The sequence below is a fragment of the Bos mutus genome, chromosome 27 (assembly GCF_027580195.1).
Source record: "Bos mutus isolate GX-2022 chromosome 27, NWIPB_WYAK_1.1, whole genome shotgun sequence".
Taxonomy (NCBI): domain Eukaryota; kingdom Metazoa; phylum Chordata; class Mammalia; order Artiodactyla; family Bovidae; genus Bos; species Bos mutus.
Window position 1 is genome coordinate 29,789,970 of NC_091643.1, and position 21,140 is coordinate 29,811,109.

Below are 21,140 nucleotides of genomic sequence, written 5' to 3' on the forward strand. Positions count from 1 at the left end.
AGAGCATATTTTATAGTACAGCAGAGCCAAGAAATGCAGTATCACCGGTATCTTAATTCTGTGAAACTTTTTTCAATCGTGAATTTTTAAGTGTTCCCTTTCTAAAACAAATTCTAGCCAGAAATAAACATTTCTTTTCCATTTGATTTAATTCACCTCTTACTTTTAACCTCTCTGTACTTGTTCTCTGTGTTCCCCTGTCTGGATTTTCTGGTTCCCGTGTCGTCTTGTGTGTGACGTGGTCATTAACACAGTGGATGCAGCACTCCGTCCGGTGTTGATGGCGGCAGTGGGCGTAGCACCCCTTCTTCTGTCAGTACTCTTAGTACTATTTGCCCAGGTGACTTGAAAGTTGCTGCTAAGATGGCCCCTAACATTCCTTTGGAAATGGAACTTCCTGGTGTGAAGATTGTACATGCTCAATTTAATACACCCATGCAGTTGTACTCAGATGACAATATTATGGAAACACTTCAGGGTCAGGTTTCAACAGCTCTAGGGGAAACACCCTTGATGAGGTAATAAGAGCCTTTCTGAACCGTGGGCATATTAACTAAACACATGGGCAATGTCGACTTTACTGTTATCTTGTAGCATTGTCTTAATCGAAAGAAAGCTTTAGGCCTTGTGATAATGGTGATTTGAGAAATTAAGCAAGCAGAGTTTTATGTGACAGCAATAAAATGAAATCATGGCAGGATGAAATGTACATGTCTTTTGAAAAACTACAATGTACTTTGCAAATGTCTGGTACAGTACTTCTCAAAAGTGATTTATAATCTGGGATACTGTGTTTCTTCTTTGGGTATCAAAAACTGGGGAAGGGATGGGAGGTTCAGAGAAGTTTTAAAAGAAATGATATCTTTTGTCTCTTCTAATGGCATCTTGTGGAAGAGTTAATTATTTTTCCATTTACTGTTTTTGCCATGAGTAAGGGTTTGTAAGTGAATATCTCAGGCTACTAATATAGATATCTAATTTCCATTGGTCTCTATTTTGACTAATTTTTTCTTTATTATGCATATTTGTTCAAAGTACTTTTCAATTAAAAAGATTTATTAGAAGATAAAACCTTATTACTTCTTTCAATATTATAGAACCATTATAAAGTATTATAATGCTTACAAGTGTTATGTAACAATATCCCAAAGATAGTCCTTGGGATAAGATAATAATAGCATAATGTATTTCAAAGCCATTTGCAAGGAGCTTCAGATAGGTAAGACGATTATTTCCAAATATGATATAGGTAATAAAAATTTGTGCAAATAGCAACTACCTTTTCTAGATAATGCAATTAAATGACAAAATAGTAAAATATTACAGTGCCTGACATGTATTTTTATTGTGGCATTTTTTATTGTTCAACATGAATATATTTGTAGAAAGTTTATTAAAATAAATCATCTATCATTTTTGTAAATGAATTCTAATGTAGCTATTTAGCAGCCTATACAACTGACTTCTGTGTGAAAGACACTGTATTATGCGCTTTCAAACACTGGGAAGTTGAATTCTTCCATTTACAGGCAAAATGTTACCTTGATTCAAGAGTTAACAAAACTAAACCATACACTTTTGGTTTAATATCAAAAATGAATCTGAATTTTATTAACATCTTTATGACTGAGATAAACTGGGCTCACTCATGCACTTTCTATCACACGTATGTGGTCTTTTATTTCTAAAAGGTTAATTTTGTTCATATTATAATTATATATCCATCAGACGCACGCATAGTTTTTTAAATTACTATTTCCTAACAACGTTTCAGTTGCCCTCCAAAAGGATTCTTGCACATGGAGAAGTGCTGAAGTGACCCCAGGTTAATCAATGATATTTTTTAAGGCAACCCGTGTGAATTCACAGTATACTTAACTGTAATAGAGATTAACTTGAGAATACGGAATCTCTGTTGGGGAGATGCTGTAAATACAGCAGTCACTGCTTATTGATATCTTGTGTCTTCCTGCGCATATGCACGCTCCTGACGCGGCTTCCCGCGGCATGTTGTTTCAGTGAACCCACGGCCTCCGTGCCCCCCGAGTCGGATGTGTACCGGATGCTCCACGACAATCGCAATGAACCTACCCAGCCTCGCCAGTCGGGCTCCTTCAGGGTGCTCCAGGAACTAGTGAACGATGGCGCTGGTGAGCAGTCCGTGAATGTCTGCTGAGACGTTGTTGACAGAGGTTATTGCAAGGGTCAGGGGAGGGGAGGGCAGCAAGCATAATGGGAATGAGAGTCTAAAAATTGATTTTCATCAGTCATCAAATGACTCTTTGCTGTAAAAGGATTTGGTGTTGCCTGGTTTAGGAGGAGAACATCCAGAGCATATTTAAGGAGCCACCAACTTGATGGTAAAAGAGCATCAAAGATAAATCCTATCTCAGTAGTCAAGGGCTAGTTCAGCTTATTGATCATAAAATACTGCAAGATTTCTCAGCCTCCCCCATATCCCAGGCTATCATAATCATCAAATTTTTAGACAACACTGGAATGAACAGCACAGTCCCAAATCCTGTGCTGAGCTGCTTTTCACATGTGATCATTTAATCCCCACAATAACTTAGTGAGGTAGGAGCTGTTATTTCCCCTATTTAACAAAAGAGAAAATGAGGCATAGAGAGGGTGGATTTGCACAAAGCCACACAGCCAGTAAGAAACAGAGTTGGGTCTCCAGCCCACTCCTGGGGTCTTCAGAGTTTATGCTCTTACCAATGGTTTTCCATGTCCAAAAGATATATACTGTCCTTCAGAAGTTGCACAGAAATGCAAAATGCCCCATTAGTATAGCCATTATCAAACAAATGGAAACTAAGTGTTGGTGAGGATGTGGAGAAATAGGGACCCTTGTGCACTGCTGATGGGGAATGTGAAATGGTGCAGCCACTGGGAAAAACAGTATGGTGGTTCCTCAAAAAGTGAAACAGGAGAATTGCCACGGGATCCTGCAATTCCATTCCTAGATGTATACTCAGAAGAACTGAAAGCAGGGACTCAAACCAATACTTATGCACCAGCATCCACAGAAGCATTATTCACAGCAGCCAAAAGTTGGGAACAACCCAAATGTCTATTTACACATGAATGGAAAAACATCATGTGGTATATATCCATAAAGTACACTATTATTCAGCCTTAAAAGGGAATGAAAATTCTGATATACGCTGCAACATGGATGAACCTTGAAAACATTCTGCTAAATGAAATAAACCAGGGTCATAGAGACAGATATTGCATGATTCCATTTATATGAGGACCTTAGAATAGTCCAGTCATAGCAACAGAAAGTATAATAGAGGTCACCGGGGTCTGGAAGGAGAGTGAAATACAGAGTTAATGTTTCCTGGTTACAGAGTTTCTGTTTTAGATGATGAAAATGTTCTAGAAATAGGTATCAGTGATGGTTGCACAAAATTGTGACCATACTTAATGCTACTGAATTACACACTTAAAATGGCGAAGATGGTCCATTTTATGCTATGTATCAGTTCAGTTCAGTTCAGTCACTCAGTCGTGTCTGACTCTTTGCGACCCTATGAGTCGCAGCACGCCAGGCCTCCCTGTCCATCACCAACTCCCAGAGTTCACTCAGACTCACGTCCATCGAGTCAGTGATGCCATCCAGCCATCTCATCCTCTGTCGTCCCCTTCTCCTCCTGCCCCCAATCCCTCCCAGCATCAGAGTCTTTTCCAATGAGTCAGCTCTTCACATGAGGTGGCCAAAGTACTGGAGTTTCAGCTTTAGCATCATTCCCTCCAAAGAAATCCCAGGGCTGATCCCCTTCAGAATGGACTGGTTGGATCTCCTTGCAGTCCAAGGGACTCTCAAGAGTCTTCTCCAACACCACAGTTCAAAAGCATCAATTCTTCGGCGCTCAGCCTTCTTCACAGTCCAACTCTCACATCCATACATGACCACAGGAAAAACCATAGCCTTGACTAGACGGACCTTTGTTGGCAAAGTAATGTCTCTGCTTTTGAATATGCTATCTAGTTGGTCATAACTTTCCTTCCAAGGAGTAAGCGTTTTTAAATTTCATGGCTGCAGTCACCATCTGCAGTGATTTTGGAGCCCAAAATTTAAAAAGGAAAGATGCAAAATGTTCTCTGTTCCTTTGGGCATTTTGTAACAGCTCCCTACAACAACAACAGTTTTTTAACTAATTTCGTTTTGTAAGGTCCCATTTCAGAATAAATTATGCTTGAACGAATCCTGGTTCTTTCCAAATGATATTGTGGGTGAAGGCTAAGAATTCCTCAGGTTAAAGTGCACACCTTAAAATAGAAGCAAAGTATAAACCGTAGCCAGCTGCTCCCTGGCCATAAATGGAAGCACTTTGTATTTCAGATGACCGTCCTGCTGGAACTCGGAGTGTGAGAGCTCCAGTTACAAAAGTCCACGGCGGTGCTGGCGGCACGCAGAAGATGCCATTCTGTGACAAATGTGGGAGTGGCATCGTGTAAGTTTCATTTTCAACCCCAAATTCACCACCAGTCTTGGCGTCAGTTCCCTATTTCCTCTAAAAGAGACTTGAAGTTTTACAAAAAACAAATTTCTATTCAGCGAACTGAAATATAAATGTCCACAACATTTAGGGCAGTCTGACCAGAAATCCTTTAGGTGTACCCCCAAATTAGCATAGAATGTGAGGTGGAAATCCTGACTTATAATTTCAGGTATATGTTCATGAAAGGAAACTGCCCCAGAAGTATATCCTAAAAGTCATTTCCGAGAATCATGACTTCACTTCACAAAGCCCTCCCTTTGTTGATGCATAGTCTTTGAATTCTTCCTTTTCTGTATAAACCCAGGAAAACAAATATGGGGGTCATCCAGTTTTTCATGAAAACACATTATCCTTAGTCGATTTCTTAAAGTTGCACAAATACTGAAATATGATTTTTTAGACACAAAGTCAGCTTCCATTTTAAGGGGCTTTAGGTGTAAATAGCCATCCTTGCTAGTTTCAGATCTTCAGGTGAACCAGATCATTTCAGTCCCTCCACCTCCTGGCCCGTGGGAGCATGTCTTCCATCCCCTTTTTCTGTTCCCCTGTCACTAGCTCTCACACTGAGGAGCTATCAGTCGAGTCACCCAGGAGGCATCCCAGGAGGGTGGGGGAAGGAGATAAGCCTGCTTATAGCACAGAGGGGGCTGGGAGACAGAGAAACTAGCAGGACAGGGGGCTGGGGGCAGAGAGGACCTCGTAACACAGGACAGGTCGTGATGTTACCTAAAGCATTGGGGTGGCCAAGAAGTTTGTTTGGGCTTTTCCATACACTGCAATGGACAAACCCGAAAGGATTTTTTTTGGCCAATCCAACAACCGTTGCTCCAAAGTTGGAGTACACTGTTTTAACAGTTTACTGTCGAAATGCAAGTGTACCCACCCATGAAAATTCCATCTCTGCCCTTTGATCTGTTCTGTGTTCCATAGAGTGGACGCTGGACCACCAAGCTAGACAGTTTAAGCAGAGGGACTTTGGTTGTATAGACAACAACCTTGGTCACAATCCGATTCCTTTGCAGAGGATTATCTGCATCATCTCTCCTGCTTCCAAAGAAACAATGGGGAGAGATCATGAAGTAAGATCCTATCATTTCTCTAAAAAAAAAGAAAATTTGTTTGAAAAAAAAAAATCTGAAAAACATTGACACGTGAACAATGGAGAGAAAGCCATGAAGATTTATTGTTGTCTTGGCTCTCCCTGGCAACTGCATCAGTTCCACAGCTGCGCCCAATTTTATAGCTGTTCTTCCCTGAATGTGAAACACCTGCCTTATCTATAGTGTTGTCTCCCTTTGGGTCATGTTTTTGGCTCTATGTGTGTGTTTGTGTGTTCACGAGGGTCTCCTTTTTCCCCACCAGTGGTGCGGTTGTGAAAGCGCGGGACAAATACCGGCATCCGGAGTGCTTCGTGTGCGCCGACTGTAACCTCAACCTCAAACAGAAGGGCTACTTCTTCGTGGAGGGGGAGCTGTACTGTGAAACTCACGCCCGGGCCCGCATGAGGCCCCCGGAGGGCTATGACACAGTCACCCTTTATCCCAAAGCTTAAGTCCTGGCAGAACGAGCTCGCACACACCCACGCGCACCCACACAGGCTGGTATTAATGGCTTTGGGGCAGATTTATAGCAAAGTGCTGACGCCAAATCTAGAACCAAGATTTTAGACACTTACTGTATTTTTAGGAGAAAGAATGGGAGGTACCTGCCTGCTGTAACACAAACATGCATTCAACTGTTTGGGGGGGAGCTTAGCAATAACTTAATGGCATTTAAAGCAATAATTTTTTCTTGTCATTCTCCACAGTTTACATTTATATTATTATGACCATCAAACATGTAAACATCAAGATATTTGGGGAGTCCAATTGTCTTTCCTTAACCAGCTGATTTTGCAATTCTAGTAAATACCAAATGACAATCTTGTATTCTAACAAAACCTGCAGTGTCTGTTATCTGTTTCAACAATTACAGTGCATGTCAGGGAGAAATTCTCTAGATCTCTCTAGTTTCATATTCAGTCATACTGCTGAATGCAACATAACATAATAAATACATAAAATATTTTAAAAATACCTAATGAAGTGGCACTTGCTGAATTCAGATAAAATCAACATTCCAATGAGGGAACCCAGTCCTAATTTGCCGTGTACAACTCAGGTTGTACGTGAGTGACAACTCGGATATTTTCAGGAAAAAAATATGGTTTCTTTAATTTTTTTTTTTTTGGTTTCTTTAATTTTTATAACTCATTTGCTCTTTCTTATGAGCCCACAGTTTCTGCTGATTGGAGGGGAAGTTTTAAATTTGCTAGTTAAAGGTGATACAGTCTCAGATTAAAACAGTTTCTGTTGCTTTGAAATAGTCTCTTTCATTTTAAATGTCTCTCAGATAAATATTCAGACTCCATCAAGGCTAGTTCTTTATTCTCAAGGCTCACCACCACCATCTTCTCCTCCCAAAGATGGCACCTCCAAGAGGAGACATTCAGGGGACCCTCTGGGGAGGAAAGGGATTGCTGCTCTCCTGGGGTCCTGCTTGTATTCTCTGCTGAAAATCCATGGTTCCACTCGTGCTGTTTTCTCAACATAGTTGGAACCAGGCAACAAGCCCAGCTTTACCACCACCTCCAAAAGTCTCTGCTCAGCTTTCTGTGGAGTCATGGTTTCTTTGCATCTCAGACACGAACCCCATCTGGCCCCTGGCTCAGCTCAGGCACCTTGCCCTTCACCATGGTGGTGCCACGGCAATGCCCCCTGACGTGCATGTCTTACCTACTTCCCAAGCTCGTCCCTGGGGACAAAGAAGACGTTACGAAACCGTCCTCTCCAAGTATAAACCATGGGAACCAGCAGGCTGGGGAGGTGGGGACGGTCTCAGGCCCTTGGTCTCACCCCCTTGTCACAAAGCCATGTCTACCCGACTGCAGCTGCTGCCTCTGGGCTGGGAGCAAGGACCCTCCTATTGTCCCAGATGGAAACCAGGGCCTGTGTTGTACTGCTCTGGGATTCTCCTACACTTCTCTGGTTATTTCTGACCCTGACCAGTCTGGGGTTTTGAACTAGTGACACAAGACAGAACAGCTGCCCCACCCCTCGGGCCATTTGAGATGGAAACTGGAACCCCTGCACCAAAACACAAATTCGTTCAAGGAGCAATTCCAAGAAAATAGAAAACGATGCGATCAAAGATATGACTGTATTCAAACACATTACTTTTTTGGTTCAGATGTTATTTAAAAATTTTTTTTTTTCTGGGAAGGATATAATCTTAAAAGTTTGGAAGCTAGAGAGCAAAGGAGTGGTAACTGATTTAGGAAACCTGAGACAGTTAAAATCCAAAGCAGCAATGGAGAAAACTGAAGACTCAACCCAGAATCTTGAAAAGGCGAGGGAACTGATAACATAGGCATTTCTAGACTAGGGGATAAAGGTGGGGTTAATGATAAGGAGGGTCATGGACAAGCTGTTTGAGAAGCACTTAATCCCCACTGTGTCCCCTCTCTGCCCCTCTCTCACACACCCATAGCCTTTCCTAGTGGAAGTTTGCCTCGTATTATCTGGAGAAAGTAAAACAGCATCTCTGGAGTCAGGAAGCAAAGTTGAAAAAGAAGTTAAATAAGAATGAAAGACTCATGAGAAGAAAAGTGTACATTAGACATTATGCTATACATTAATGCATACTTTATGTTAGATATCAGACAGTATTTTCCTTAAAATTATATTTTACATATTTTATAATGAAGTTCTTAAGTTCAGATGTTCAGTAATGAGAGGGAAAAGTAGTACGGTTTGAAAAATAGTAGTAGTATGGCTCTAATCTGAAATTCTGGAGCCATATGGCTTAGAGCTGCTAATTCAGTCTATGTGACTAAGGTTTGTGATTTTTGCTGTTTAGTCATTAGGTCGTGTCCAACTCTTTGCAACCCTGTGGACTGTAGCCCATCAGGCTCCTCTGTGCATGGGATTTCCCAGGCAAGAATACAGGAGTGAGTTGCCATTTCCTCCTCCAGGGGATCTTCCTTACCCAGGATCCAACTCGTGTGTCCCGCATTGGCAGACAGATTCTTTACCTGGGAAGCCCCAAGGCTTACGAAGCAAATTCTCAAATCGCATGTCCATTATTTTTAATTAAAATTATTCTTTGATGATTAAATCTAGAATTTGAACATAAAGATAACTTTATGACAATTAACCCGTAGAAATGAATGCAATATAAAAATCATTTTAAAACATACAAAGTACAGGGTGAAAATAGCAAAGTTATAATGGAAAGGAATTAAAACTTTTTAAAAAAGTAAACAAATAAGAAAGCAATATTTCTCCCTGTACTAACACTTTGTCTTTCAATAATGAATTCACACCTGGGCTTATACAGGAATTCATGCCACAAACAAAGAATGCCAACCAGTTTTTATTTAGCTCTCAGAATACTATATCTTTGGAGAAAACAGATTAGTCACTGTTTTTATATTTATAAGCTTATTAAAACCAGCAGTGATCAATAAAATCATCTCTGTTTAAGAACTCTAGGCTCATGATTAACTAAATTGCTCTTTTTTCAGAGTAAACCCAGGATAGAGTTGCTACACCCTCTACCAATGGGACAACTGTTTGAATAAAAAACAGTTCTGGTTATCACATACATTTGTACCTGTGTAAGCAAAGTAAAGTTAATGGCTAATATGATATGCAAACAGTTTATTTATCTCTACATAAGATAATCTAAAGTTTGTCCATCACAGGAACATTCCAAGATAGGCAGGATGGAGCTTGGGGGTTCTTCTACTAACAACCTGAGTTGCAAAAGTTTGTCAAGCTGTTCTTTAAACAAATTTGATTCTAGCCTTGAGAAACTACTACTTTATAACCATTACTCTTTATTATCATGTCATCATGGCCTAATGTCCTTTCTTCTGCTTTTTTTGTCCTTCTGCTGTGCTATCTGAATCTTAAGCATCAAAAACAAAATTGGAGAAAGATTGAGAGCATTCAGATAATTCAAGCAAATAAACCATTTACTTGATCTACATGAATATTTCAAAATAATTGTCTTAAGCTTCTATTCATGTTGGAGAGCACTCAATACTTGGTTGACCCCCTACCAAGTAAGATATGTTGACACTGAACCCAACGAAATGGACATTTGAATACACTGGCTATATTTACAAACTGACATTTTCAAGCTAGCTAGAATGCTTCATGTGATGAAGGTTAAAACAAAGCACCTATAAGAAGTGGTTGCTTTATCATAATTTCTTTCATTCAAATTTTGTAGTAATGTTATTAATCACACTTCAGAAGAACATAAAATGATTATATACAAATTGTTTCTGTGCCAAGGGCAAGAATATGTTGCAGAGTTTCAGACCTACCTCTTATGAGATCAAATTCCCATTTTATCTCCTTTCCTGAAGTGGAGGGGATTGAAAAATTACCTGTGAATTACCAGTGTGAATTACCTGTCATGTGTATATATGCCAAAGCGCACGTGTATCTGTGGTTCACTAAAGCACCAAGCTTATGCTACCAATGTTGCATGCAAGAGCCTGCTTTGTGTACCATGATGCCTGGGGCACATGCTGTTCCGCCTACCCCTTCACACATCTGGGCTCCAGATGCGGCTGAGTTCCGGAGGCTTTCAGCCTTGTCCCTTCCGGAACCCTGCTTCATGTCTCAAACCTTGTCGCTCCTCCACATGAAGACAGTCCTTGATTCCAGCGCTGCTTCTGCCAGCCAATGGAAAAGACTAATTGCCGCTAACAAGTACTATTAATTTTCTACTGCCCCCTTTATGTCAAATCGAATACTTGTGTTTTGTTCTGAAGACAGCCCTTTAATCAAAAAAAAAAAGACTTCAAGGGTAGGAATTCTAGATATATGGGAAAAGAAAGTTGGAAAAAGAACTTGAGGAATAGAGTAATGGGCATGATCTGGACCAATAAGGACCAATTCTCTCTCTCTCCTTTTTTTTTTTTTTTTTGACTATGCTATGGACAGAGGAGCCTGGTAGGCTACAGTCCGTGGGGTTGCTGAGGGTCAGGCACAACTGAGTGACTTCACTTTTACTTTTCACTTTCATGCATTGGAGAAGGAAATGGCAACCCACTCCAGTATTCTTGCCTGGAGAATCCCAGGGACGGGGGAGCCTGGTGGGCTGCTGTCTATGGGGTCACACAGAGTCGGACACGACTGAAGTGACTTAGCAGCAGCAGCAGGTCTTTGTTGCTGCACATGGGTTTTCTTTAGATGCTGTGAGTGAGAGGGGACTACTCTATAGTGTGGCACATGGGCTTAGTTGCCCCAAAGCATGTGGAATCTTCCCGGGCCAGGGATCGAACCCATGTCCCTTGCATTGGCAGACAGATTCTTAACCACTGATCACCAGGGAAGTCCAGACCAACAGTCTCTTTGACCTTAGGAAGGTTTGTCCGATCTGTAGAGATGATGATACTGAACTTGGCTCTCTGACAGAGGCTGAAGAAATAGGGAATGCACTTTCTCTGAAATGAGGCACTTCCATTAGATAAGGCTGTGTTTGTGCATCTTACAGAGGGTGCCTATTTTTCCCACTCAGTCTTTCTGTGTCCTAGACTCCTTAGCCTGCACACATGCTCACATACTCTCCACCATGCTAAAACTCTCTCTTTCCCTTATATCTATTCCTTCTCAAGCTCCCTTGATAATCCTCTCTTTAGTACAGGCAGATCAATTCCACTTTCTGAGTGTCCCCACTACACCACTATTTGTAAGTCCCCTAAGGCAGCAATCAACTTCCTAAGAGCCAAAGCTACTGGCTATTCTTAGTGAGTTGTGGGGTTTATTCTCCTATATAGATGAAATCAGGTTAAAATTAACTCTAAAACATAGCTAAAGATGGCTGTAGATTTGCATTTGCACGTAATAGCCTTTGAGATGGTCCAGTAGCCATCCAAGACGTAAGTTCCCCTGACCAAAGCACTAACTGACCAAAGCACTAACCTTATGACAATTGCCCAAATTTACCATGTCCCTTGTGGCTCAGCTGGTAAGAATTCACCTGCAATGTGGGAGACCTGGGTTTGACCCCTGGGTTGGGAAGACCCCCTGGAGAAGGGAAAGGCTACCCACTCCAGTATTCTGGCCTGAAGAATTCCATGGACTGTATAGTCCATGGGGTCACAAAGAGTTGGACAGGACTGAGTGACTTTCACTCGCTCACTTGGTCACTTTTTCAAACTACTATAGACCTCAGCTATGATTAATGATAGCCTTGTGATCTCAGGTTTTTAAAAAGCTCTTCTGGAGCTAAAACCCCAGAAGTATTTCAGTCTGGTAATAAATTGCTAAGAATAGATTTGACTAGCTTGTTTTTGTGCAAGCTCTTGAATTTGTTCCAGATTCTTGATTCTGCAGCTGTTAGTCAACAGGTGAGAATGGATTCTGTAAGAAGAGCTACTATTTGAAGATTCTTAAATATTGTGACTCACAGATTAAAAAAAAAAAATTGGCAGTACAGATTTTAATTCCAACCTTTAGCAATGAGCTTCACAATAAAAAATAGATAAATAAATCAGACATTTTCACAGCAGTTTTCTGGACTGACTGACATGTATGGCCAGAGAAGGCATATCCCCTGACAGAAAATTCTCCACTCTCCACATGATATGAGGTCAAATGAAATAGGAACAGTCTCACCATACTTAGAAAATAGTACAGGTGACATGGGACACCATATCAGGGAAACAAACTTTTAGTTCTAACATTAATATTTATACCTCCTCTATACTTTTGTAAAATTTAGATGAAATGTTGTCCTATATCATAAAACTGTGATTTGCTATGGGTAAAAAATAAATAAATAAATAAATTTGTGGCAAAACTAGGATTTCAGAATCAAGAAGTCTAGCACTGACCAGTTAGGAGAGTTTTTGAAAAGTTCCTAAACCTTCCCATGTTTCAGTTTTTCCCATGCAAATCTGGAAAATAACATTTTTCCATGAAATTCCACACTTCTCAGTACCATGAAGTATAAGCTAAGAATATTTCACCAAAAACTTAATTATTGGGGCAATAATTACACTAGGGAGGGAAAAAAATTGAGCATCCCTCAGAGTAAGTGTTTTGATTCTAAACTTTGCTCACCAATTTCAGCTGGGATGATCAACCTTTTCAGTGTCACAGGCCCAGGAACTATGATAGGTGGGGCCACGAATAATCAGATAAGACTTCCCTGGACATACATTCACAAATGCAAGCAGATCAGATCAGATCAGATCAGTCACTCAGTCGTGTCCGACTCTTTACTCCCATATGTGACCAAATACATCCATTTTTGGGGTGACAGTTTCTCTCCTTAACCATCCAGTTTCTCTCTCTCACCAAAGAACAGAGTCTCCATGTGTCTCTTGGTGTGAAGTCCTCACAAGGGGCCTCTTCTGAGGGGATACCATTCATATCGTAGACACTTTAATTATTAAAGATATTTTTAAAATGTATTATAACTTTGTTGGCTCCAAAGATGAGCTTGTTGTATATTAATGATAATGATTTTTGGACAAATAAATTATTTTTAAAAGTTATTCTTTAGTTTGCAAAAGAGAAATGAATCTTGTAACCAAATGATCTTGTTGCTGCTGCTGCGTCACTTCAGTCCTGTCCAACTCTGTGCGACCCCATAGACGGCAGCCCACCAGGCTCCTCCGTCCATGGGATTTTCCAGGCAAGAGTACTGAAGTGGGTTGCCGTTGCCTTCTCCGAAATAATCTTGTTGACCTAACATCTAAAATCAACTGAACTTCTAAGTAAACAACTGCTGCTCTCATTGATGAATTGATTGGGAAGTATCTTAAAATTAGAGTAGACATCTACTGAAATTAGCACACTGGCCAACTTTGAGTTTTTGATACTGTAACTCTTATCATCTGCTTTTTATATCCTGTACTGAACGGTATGGTTGAATCATCCCATTTAAATCCACAAGTAATTTCTGTGTGCACATCTGCCATCCTAACCCACAAACATTACACAGACAAATCAGCTATTGTAGAATATTACATTATATTAATTATCACATTATTAGATATTAATATTTGCTGCTGCTGCTAAGTCGCTTCAGTCGTGTCCGACTCTGTGCGACCCCATAGATGGCAGCCCACCAGGCTCCACCGTCCCTGGGATTCTCCAGGCCAAGAACACTGGAGTGGGTTGCCATTTCCTTCTCCAGTGCATGAAAGTGAAAAGTGAAAGTGAAGTCGCTCAGTTGTGTCCGACTCTTTAGCGACCCCATGGACTGCAGCCCACCAGGCTCCTCCGTCCATGGGATTTTCCAGGCAAGAGTACTGGGTGGGGTGCCATTGCCTTCTCCGAGATATTAATATATGATGTTGCATAAAATAAACTATTTTATAGTAATTTCTTATTTGTTATGGAAATTTCATTAGTATAGTGATTAACTTCCTAAAATGTGATGCTTTTTTATGTACATTCTCCCTTCAAAATACTGAAATTTATTCAGAAGAGTAATTTGACAGATACATTGATGAAAACGTTTGCAGCTCTTCAGAAAAAGTTAACTTTGTCACCATCAATCATCAGTGGAGAACCTAAGTTCTCAAAATTACAGTTTGCTAAAACTGTCTACAACACCACAAGAAAGACTGCCAAATCTTCCAGAGGCCATTTCTATAGGCTAGGAAACAAGAAATTTACAGCTAGCAAACAATGAAACTATGATAAAGAACTTCATTTCCATGAAATCGAGGCACATAATTATTACATAATAAATTATTCCATCATGACTTGAAATTCCTTACTGTGACTTAAAATCTGAACTTTCAATTATTTTATATTCCATCTGTAATGGCTGTTATCACAAAATAATAACATATACTCATGTAATAGTTTCACTTAAAGAGCTCCATTTTCTGATGGGCAAGGGGATTGACTGTGGCCAGAGTCAGCCCGATCTTTACTTGAACAAGCCCCCGTTTCCAAGGCAACAACCATCTTTTACAAGTGGTTTACCCAGGTTCACAGGAAAGCAGCACGCTCTACAAATGAAGATTGGCGCCTCCGCGACAGCTCTAATGTGTACATTTCAATACGCTGGTATTGTAAGTTCATTATGGAAATAGGGGTCTTTTAACCGCAGCAAACAGATGTCCCTGTCTAAGATAGCTTGAATCCCAAGTCGCTGAAACTGACCTGACAGATGGGTTGAAACAAGAGGAAGAGAACAGAATAAAACAATGAAATGGCAATCAGAGAGATCAGAGCAGGCGGGGAGTTCCTAGGTGTCTGTGTCTCTCCAAACACCCGACTCTGTCCACACAACTTAGGCTCAACAGGTGCTGCGTTAAGTCAGAGTCTGATCAATTTCTAGATGAGCAGGCGAGACGCGGGGGGCAGGGAAGGGGGCGCCCTGATGAGTTTGTCACTGGATTTGGGGGGCACAGCGAAGGTGGGTGGAGAAGGTAATGGCAACCCACTCCAGTATTCTTGCCTAGAGAATCCCATGGACAGAGGAACCTGGTGGACTGCTGTCCATGGGGTCGCAGAGAGTCGGACACGACTGAAGCGACTTAGCAGCAGCAGCGAAGGTGGGACCTTCCCAACACGCGACCGTTGCAGGCACCGCTCGGGCGGGGCGGGCGTTTGGGATCCGGGGCCCCAGACCCCAGCGCACATCTTCCTCCTTCCCACCCCCACCGCTGCGCGCGCCCCCACTGCCCCTCGCGTGGTCCCCGCCACCCCGTTGCCAAGCAACGAGATGTCCGGGCTAGAAGCAACCGAGCAGAATGCCTGGGAGGAGGGAAGGCAGTTGGGAAGAGGCCTTGAGTAGCAGAAATGAGCCCGGGTAAGGTGGTGGGACTGGCCTTTGAAGGGGCGCCCTGGGAGGTGGACGGGTACTGGAGAGCGCCGCCTCCCCGACCCCGGCCCCTTCACCCCCAGAGCGAGTCGGGTCTTGGGTGCGGATCTGCAGGACCAGCCGCGCACCTCTGCCGGCCAGGAGGAAGGCATCCAGGCGCCCGCCCAGCCTCCGGCCCAGCGCGCCCTCCGGTGGCCGCTTAGCGCGCCCGCGCCCCGCATCCCCAGGCCTCGTCTCCCTCCTCCCCAGGCCTCGTCTCCTTCCTCCCGGCAAAGCCAAAAGGCTGAAGCCCAGTGCTGTTTTGTTACAGAAAAGCGTCCTGAGGAAGAGGATGAGGTTGACTGCGTCCTCCTTTCAGCATCCAAGATCCTAAATTCTTCTGAGGGGATAAAGGAAAATGGTAGCAGTGAAACAGGTAAAAAAACCTCCCGGCCAAGCTCGGCCCGCAGCAGTGTTTCTGCCTTTTTACTGTAGCAAAACTACAATAAATGACGTAGCAACCAGTACGCAGCCTAAATCCCCGGGCCCAACTGGTGTACTTCCGGTAACTGTTCAGCTGGTATTAACAGTAACTAACACGGAACATTTCCTTTGGGCCACGTACGGTCCTGAGCACTTAAATGGATCAACTTAATCTTCACAACAACCTTATGAAGTAGGTACGACTGTTCTTCTCATGTTACAGGCGAGGGAACTGAGTGAGGCACAGAGAGGTTAACTAACTCCCCCAAGGTCACACAGCAAGTGACAGAGCCAGTATTCAGCAGGGTAGCTGCAAATGTCCAGGCCTTAACACACCTGCTACACTCTTCTGCTTCTCTGAATATCAAATAAGAAGTTGCTGATTTTTATGGACAATCACTAAAAAGGATTCTTTCCAAAAGAACTTTTTATGGTAAATATCTGCGGACTACTGGAAGGGTGTATAGGGAGGGTGTTTGAAATAATTAAAGAGCTGCAGTTTTCAAGCTCCATATAAACCATGAATAAGATGTGTGGGGGTGGGGTGGGGCATCCGAGCACACTGAAGTTGGAGTCTGGCTTCCTCCAGAGAGGCTGGAGGAGGCTCCAGGGCTCTCAGAGGGGCCTGGTGTTCATGAGAGATGTCAGGTGAGGGGCAGAGCGCTGGGGGCGGGAGGCCATCTGTAAACTGATGGGCCACCTTCGGATCTACAGTTGCCCCTAAGCCACGCGGGACACGTGGCCATCCCCACGCAGAGGGGCTGGGAGAAGTAACCGGAGATCTGAGGTCAAGAAGGGTTTGTCCATCTTCAGAAACCAGGGACCTTCACAAAGGCTTTGTCAAGGGCTCTGAAAATAGGGCTGGCACAGCCACACCCTTGTAGATAAAGACAGCGGGATGCCCGTGACCACCAGGATAAGCCATACCTCAGTGGCCCCCACGGGAACAGTGGGCTGACCTGACCCCTCTCCGCTCTTCTGAGCACCGCCCATCTTCTGGGGGGAGGCCAGGCAGGCACCCCTGTGCAATGTGTGGGTGGGTGGGGGTGGTTCCAGAAGTCCTGACCCAGGGAGAAGTCCTCAAAGACTGTTTTGACAGTTCCACACCACAGGGAGAGCATGTAAGGTCAGAAGAGACTGAAGGACTTGAATTTGGCAAGACTGTGTGTTCTCTAACGTGAGCGAGATGTAAGGCTCTGGAGGAAAATGCCAGCATTCACAGAAAATGACGTTGCATACAAAATAGCACATAGGCTTGGCTGAGAGATCCTGTCTTACTCACTAGAGCATGGTGTGTATAAGGGCAGGGGCTCAATCAGTGAGAGATATTCCAAGTCAGATGTGATGAAGGATGGCAGGGATCTTCTGCCTAAAGCTAAAGACGAAACTCGGATGTGTGACCCTGTGCCCTGCCCTCTTTCTGTTCTCTTAGCTACATTTCATCATCACCAAGAGGTCTGTTCTTTGGGTGCTGACCAACAGAACATTAACGTGATTTGCATAAATAACACCGAATTACAATGCCCTGCAATAGTTCTCAGGTCTCTGAACTTAAGTAGTTAATATATGAAGTGGTGGAGTATATGGAATGTCAGAGGTGGGTGGGGAGTGGGCAATTTTATTTCAAACAGGATGGGAGGAGACTTCATTAGCAGATGACATCTGAGCAAAGGCCTGAAGGAGCTCAAGGAGTTGTCAGTGCAGATTTCTGGGGAAAGAACATTCTGGGAAGAGAGAACAGCAGCTGCAGGGGCCCTGAGGTGGGAGGAGCCCTGGTATGTTTGAGGAATAGCTAGCGACAGGGGCAGAATGAGCGAGGAGGAGGAGGAGGATGGCAGGAGGGTTCAGAGAGGAAACTGGGCTTTGCAGTTCCATGTAGGATGAGAGGGCTTGTTCTGAGCAAACCAGGAAGCAGTGGAGAACTGGAGCAGTCATCCCTGCTCTCCATCTCAATTAGAAATTTTAAATTTACCAAACCATCATCATATTGATAACATCCTTGCTGCTACAGTAATATTAGTAAAGTTTTCTTGAGTACTTACTGTATACCATGCACCGTGTAAGGCTTTGCCTAGAAACTAGACACTGAGCCCTCACGGCAAGCGTCTGGTGAAGTCAGGCTTCCAGCCCAGGCAGCCTGGCTGCAGAGCTCCCGGGACAGCGCCTTGTGCAGGGACATACCCTCCCCTGTGCCCTACATTTCCCCATAGGAGTTACTCCCGTCCTACACACTCTATCCTCTGTGCCCCTCACTAGAAGGGAAGCTTCACATGGGCAGAGATGTTGCATGTTTTGTTCAACTTTAAGATCGCCAGTACCTTGGACAGTACTTGATAGATAGCGCTGTTCAAAAACAGTTGTTGCATGAATGAATGAAGGCTTGGATGGAGCAGCTCACAAGGCTTCAAAAACAATTCCTTCTAGGAGTGAATGGGAATTGCCACAGCAAAATTCAGTGTTTGAACCTGAGAATTAAAAAGCTTCAATTACAGAGTATCTAACATCATATATAGAATTATTACCACATCGCATTTTAAAAATTCATTTGTTCTTCCTGCTCCGTTAGCTACAGCTATGTCCTTAAAACTTTCTCTATAGGTTGAATGGGCTGGCCTGGTGGCTCAGTGGTAAAGAATCCACCTGCCAATGCAGGAGACTTGGGTTTGATTCCTTGGTGGGAAAGATGCCCTGGAGAAGGAAACGGCAACCCACTGCAGTTTCTTGCCTGGGAAGTCCCATGGACAAATTTGGTGGGCTACAGTCCAAGGGGTCAGACATAACTTAGCAACTAAACAACAAAAATATGTCTACTATGACATAAGCTCCTTTAGACTTTAGAATAAATTCCCCATATCTTTACCTAAATTATCTCAAAAAGTATCCTGTTGCAAACTATCTTGTTTTTAAATTCTGACATTTAAATATGAAACAGCTAGAGAATTTAAATTGAATCTAATCTGAATAATATTTCTTTCAATCTGAATAGAGATTAAGCCTCTTCAGGACTGGCACCACATCCTCTACTTAGTCTAAATACTTCCCAATATTGTACATTTAGCAAGGACTTAATTAAACTGTGACGTGTGATTCTGTTCCCTCTCCTGTGCTTCATTCATAACTTCTCTTCCAATTCTAGAATCACAAAATCCTATGTGGTTCTTTAAGTATTGATGAATTTTAAAATTATCTTCCTGTTGGGAGTAAGGGGCAGCCAGTGTCTCTGAAACTCATAAGAAAAATAAAAAGTTCTTTTGATAGCTTTTTAAAATAAATGACTCTCTCTGCCTACCCTGTATCTTCACTGAATCATCAGAACTTTGGTGGAGAAAAACACTCACTCACTGTGTTTTACTGTGGTCATACTGTGGATCTCAATGCTATTTGGAAAAGTTACATTATTTCCCCAGAAAACACTTTATCAAGCCCTCTGCAAGATAACTGTTTCACTTTTCTTGTTTCATGAAATCTCCAGCACCTCTCACCACTGCCTCTCAATGGGCAACATGATCTCATACTGTATGAAAAAATTAGAAGCAGTCAGACCCAAACATCCTGACCCTCAACCTTAAATTCTGCTAAGCTACCTGGCTGTGTCCCGCATTCTCTGCTGCCCACCCCCCCCGCATTCTCTGCTGCCCCCGCTTCCATGGGAGGACTGTCCCTGCTCCATCACAGGCCATTCCCTCCAGATTGTATCTCTCCTGGAATTCTGTAGTTCTTAACTTTGGCCTCATGCTCCAGAATTCTTCTTCGTCTCCATTTCCACTACATGGTTTCCACAGCAAGCAGGTAGATTAGACTCTCTCTAGTTAAAAAATTTCTTGGACCTTCATATCTCTTCCCCCAAATGCCTGTCCCCGCCAGGCACCTTATCCACTGCCAAAGTAAAACCAGAAAATGCTGCATATATATATATATATATCTCTCCAGTGCCACAAACCTCCACCTCCCACAGGGGAACAAGACGGAGGGAGGGAGGTCCATGTAGAAGCCGTCTAGAAAGGCCATGCTCTTTCCTTAAGATCTTCATTCGCTGTATCTCTTGAACAAGTCTTTGGATTTCTTTTTGCCCCACATTTCTTACTCCATCTTAGCAAAAGGAGTCCTTATATTTAGCCGTAAACTTGCAAGTCCTAACAAGACAAAGGAAATCTGTGCAGAAAAGGGAGACTGTTGCTGCGGGTGCAGGAAGAGATAAAATTGTGAATAGGAAATCCGTTAAGAATAAAGCCAAAGGCTGGGAATATTTACAACAATAATATCTTATCTTTGGGTTTAAATAGTTTTGTGAGAATTATAGTTACAGAACAAAGTGTGAACATCATGAAACGTGAAAATAATATCACTATCAAACATCATGACAACTGGGGAGGAAGGACGAGGCCAATTTTTTCATCATTTACCCCCTTTTTTGGCACGGATGGAGTGAATCACACTGAATATTCACATCAGAAATGTATGTTATTTGTAGGCGGCTTCTTTACCTGCTGAGCCATCAGGGAAGCCCCACTTAAAACATAAAATTTCCAATCTCTTAATCTGTTTCATGACCCATTTCCAATATTTTAGAGGGCTCTCATAAGAAATAATCTCTCATGTAGTGAGTAAAAATCTGAATACTAGCAATACATTTGACTATTTGCGGTTTTATTTTATCAAATATAAGTCTAATATTATTATTTAAAAGTAGAATGCGTAATATGATCCCATTGATTGAAAATCATTTGTTTTTTTCCATGTATGTGTCTAGAGAGCTGACTAAAGGGTGGGTACCTAAAATTTTGTTGTTGTTGTTTTTCAGTCGCTAAGTCGTGTCTAACTCTCTGTGACCCCATGGACTGCAGAACACCAGGCTTCCCTGTCCTTCACTGCCTCGGAGTTTGCTCAAACTCATGTCCATTGAGTCAGTGATGCTATCTAACCATCTCATTCTCTGTCACCCCCTTCTCTTCCTGCCATTAATCTTTCCCAGCATCAGGGTCTTTTCCAGTGAGTAGGCTCTTTGCATCACGTGGCCAAAGTATTGGAGCTTCAGCTTTAGCATCGGTCCTTCCAATGAATATTCAGGATTGATTTCCTTTAGGATTGACTGGTTTGAGCTCCTTGCTGTCCAAGGGACTCTCAAGAGTCTTCTCCAGCACCACCATTTGAAAGCATCAGTTTTCCAGTGCTCAGTCCTCTTTATGGTCCAACTCTTTCACTCATACATGACTACTGGAAAAACCATACATAGGTTTGACTCTACGGACCTTTGTCGGCAAAGTGATGCCTCTGCTTTTAATATGCTGTCTAGGTGTGTCATAGCTTTCCTTCCAA

The 21,140-nt window shown here is 42.6% G+C and overlaps 1 protein-coding gene across 3 annotated transcripts in view; it reads left to right on the top strand.

Moving 5' to 3' along the window:
• PDLIM3 (PDZ and LIM domain 3) overlaps positions 1-6,589 on the top strand; it is a 30,775-nt gene extending 24,186 nt beyond the window's left edge. For 2 of the 3 annotated variants that reach the window (XM_005909304.3, XM_005909305.3), the window contains exons 5-7: positions 2,020-2,150; positions 4,355-4,466; positions 5,877-6,589. In XM_005909304.3, the coding sequence (XP_005909366.1) occupies positions 2,020-2,150; positions 4,355-4,466; positions 5,877-6,066 (433 nt within the window). In that variant the 3' untranslated portion in view covers positions 6,067-6,589. Of the gene's footprint in view, positions 1-254; positions 519-2,019; positions 2,151-4,354; positions 4,467-5,876 lie in introns of all 3 variants that reach the window. The other variant, XM_005909303.3, reaches the window with a different exon arrangement.
• Positions 6,590-21,140: the final 14,551 nt, after the last annotated feature.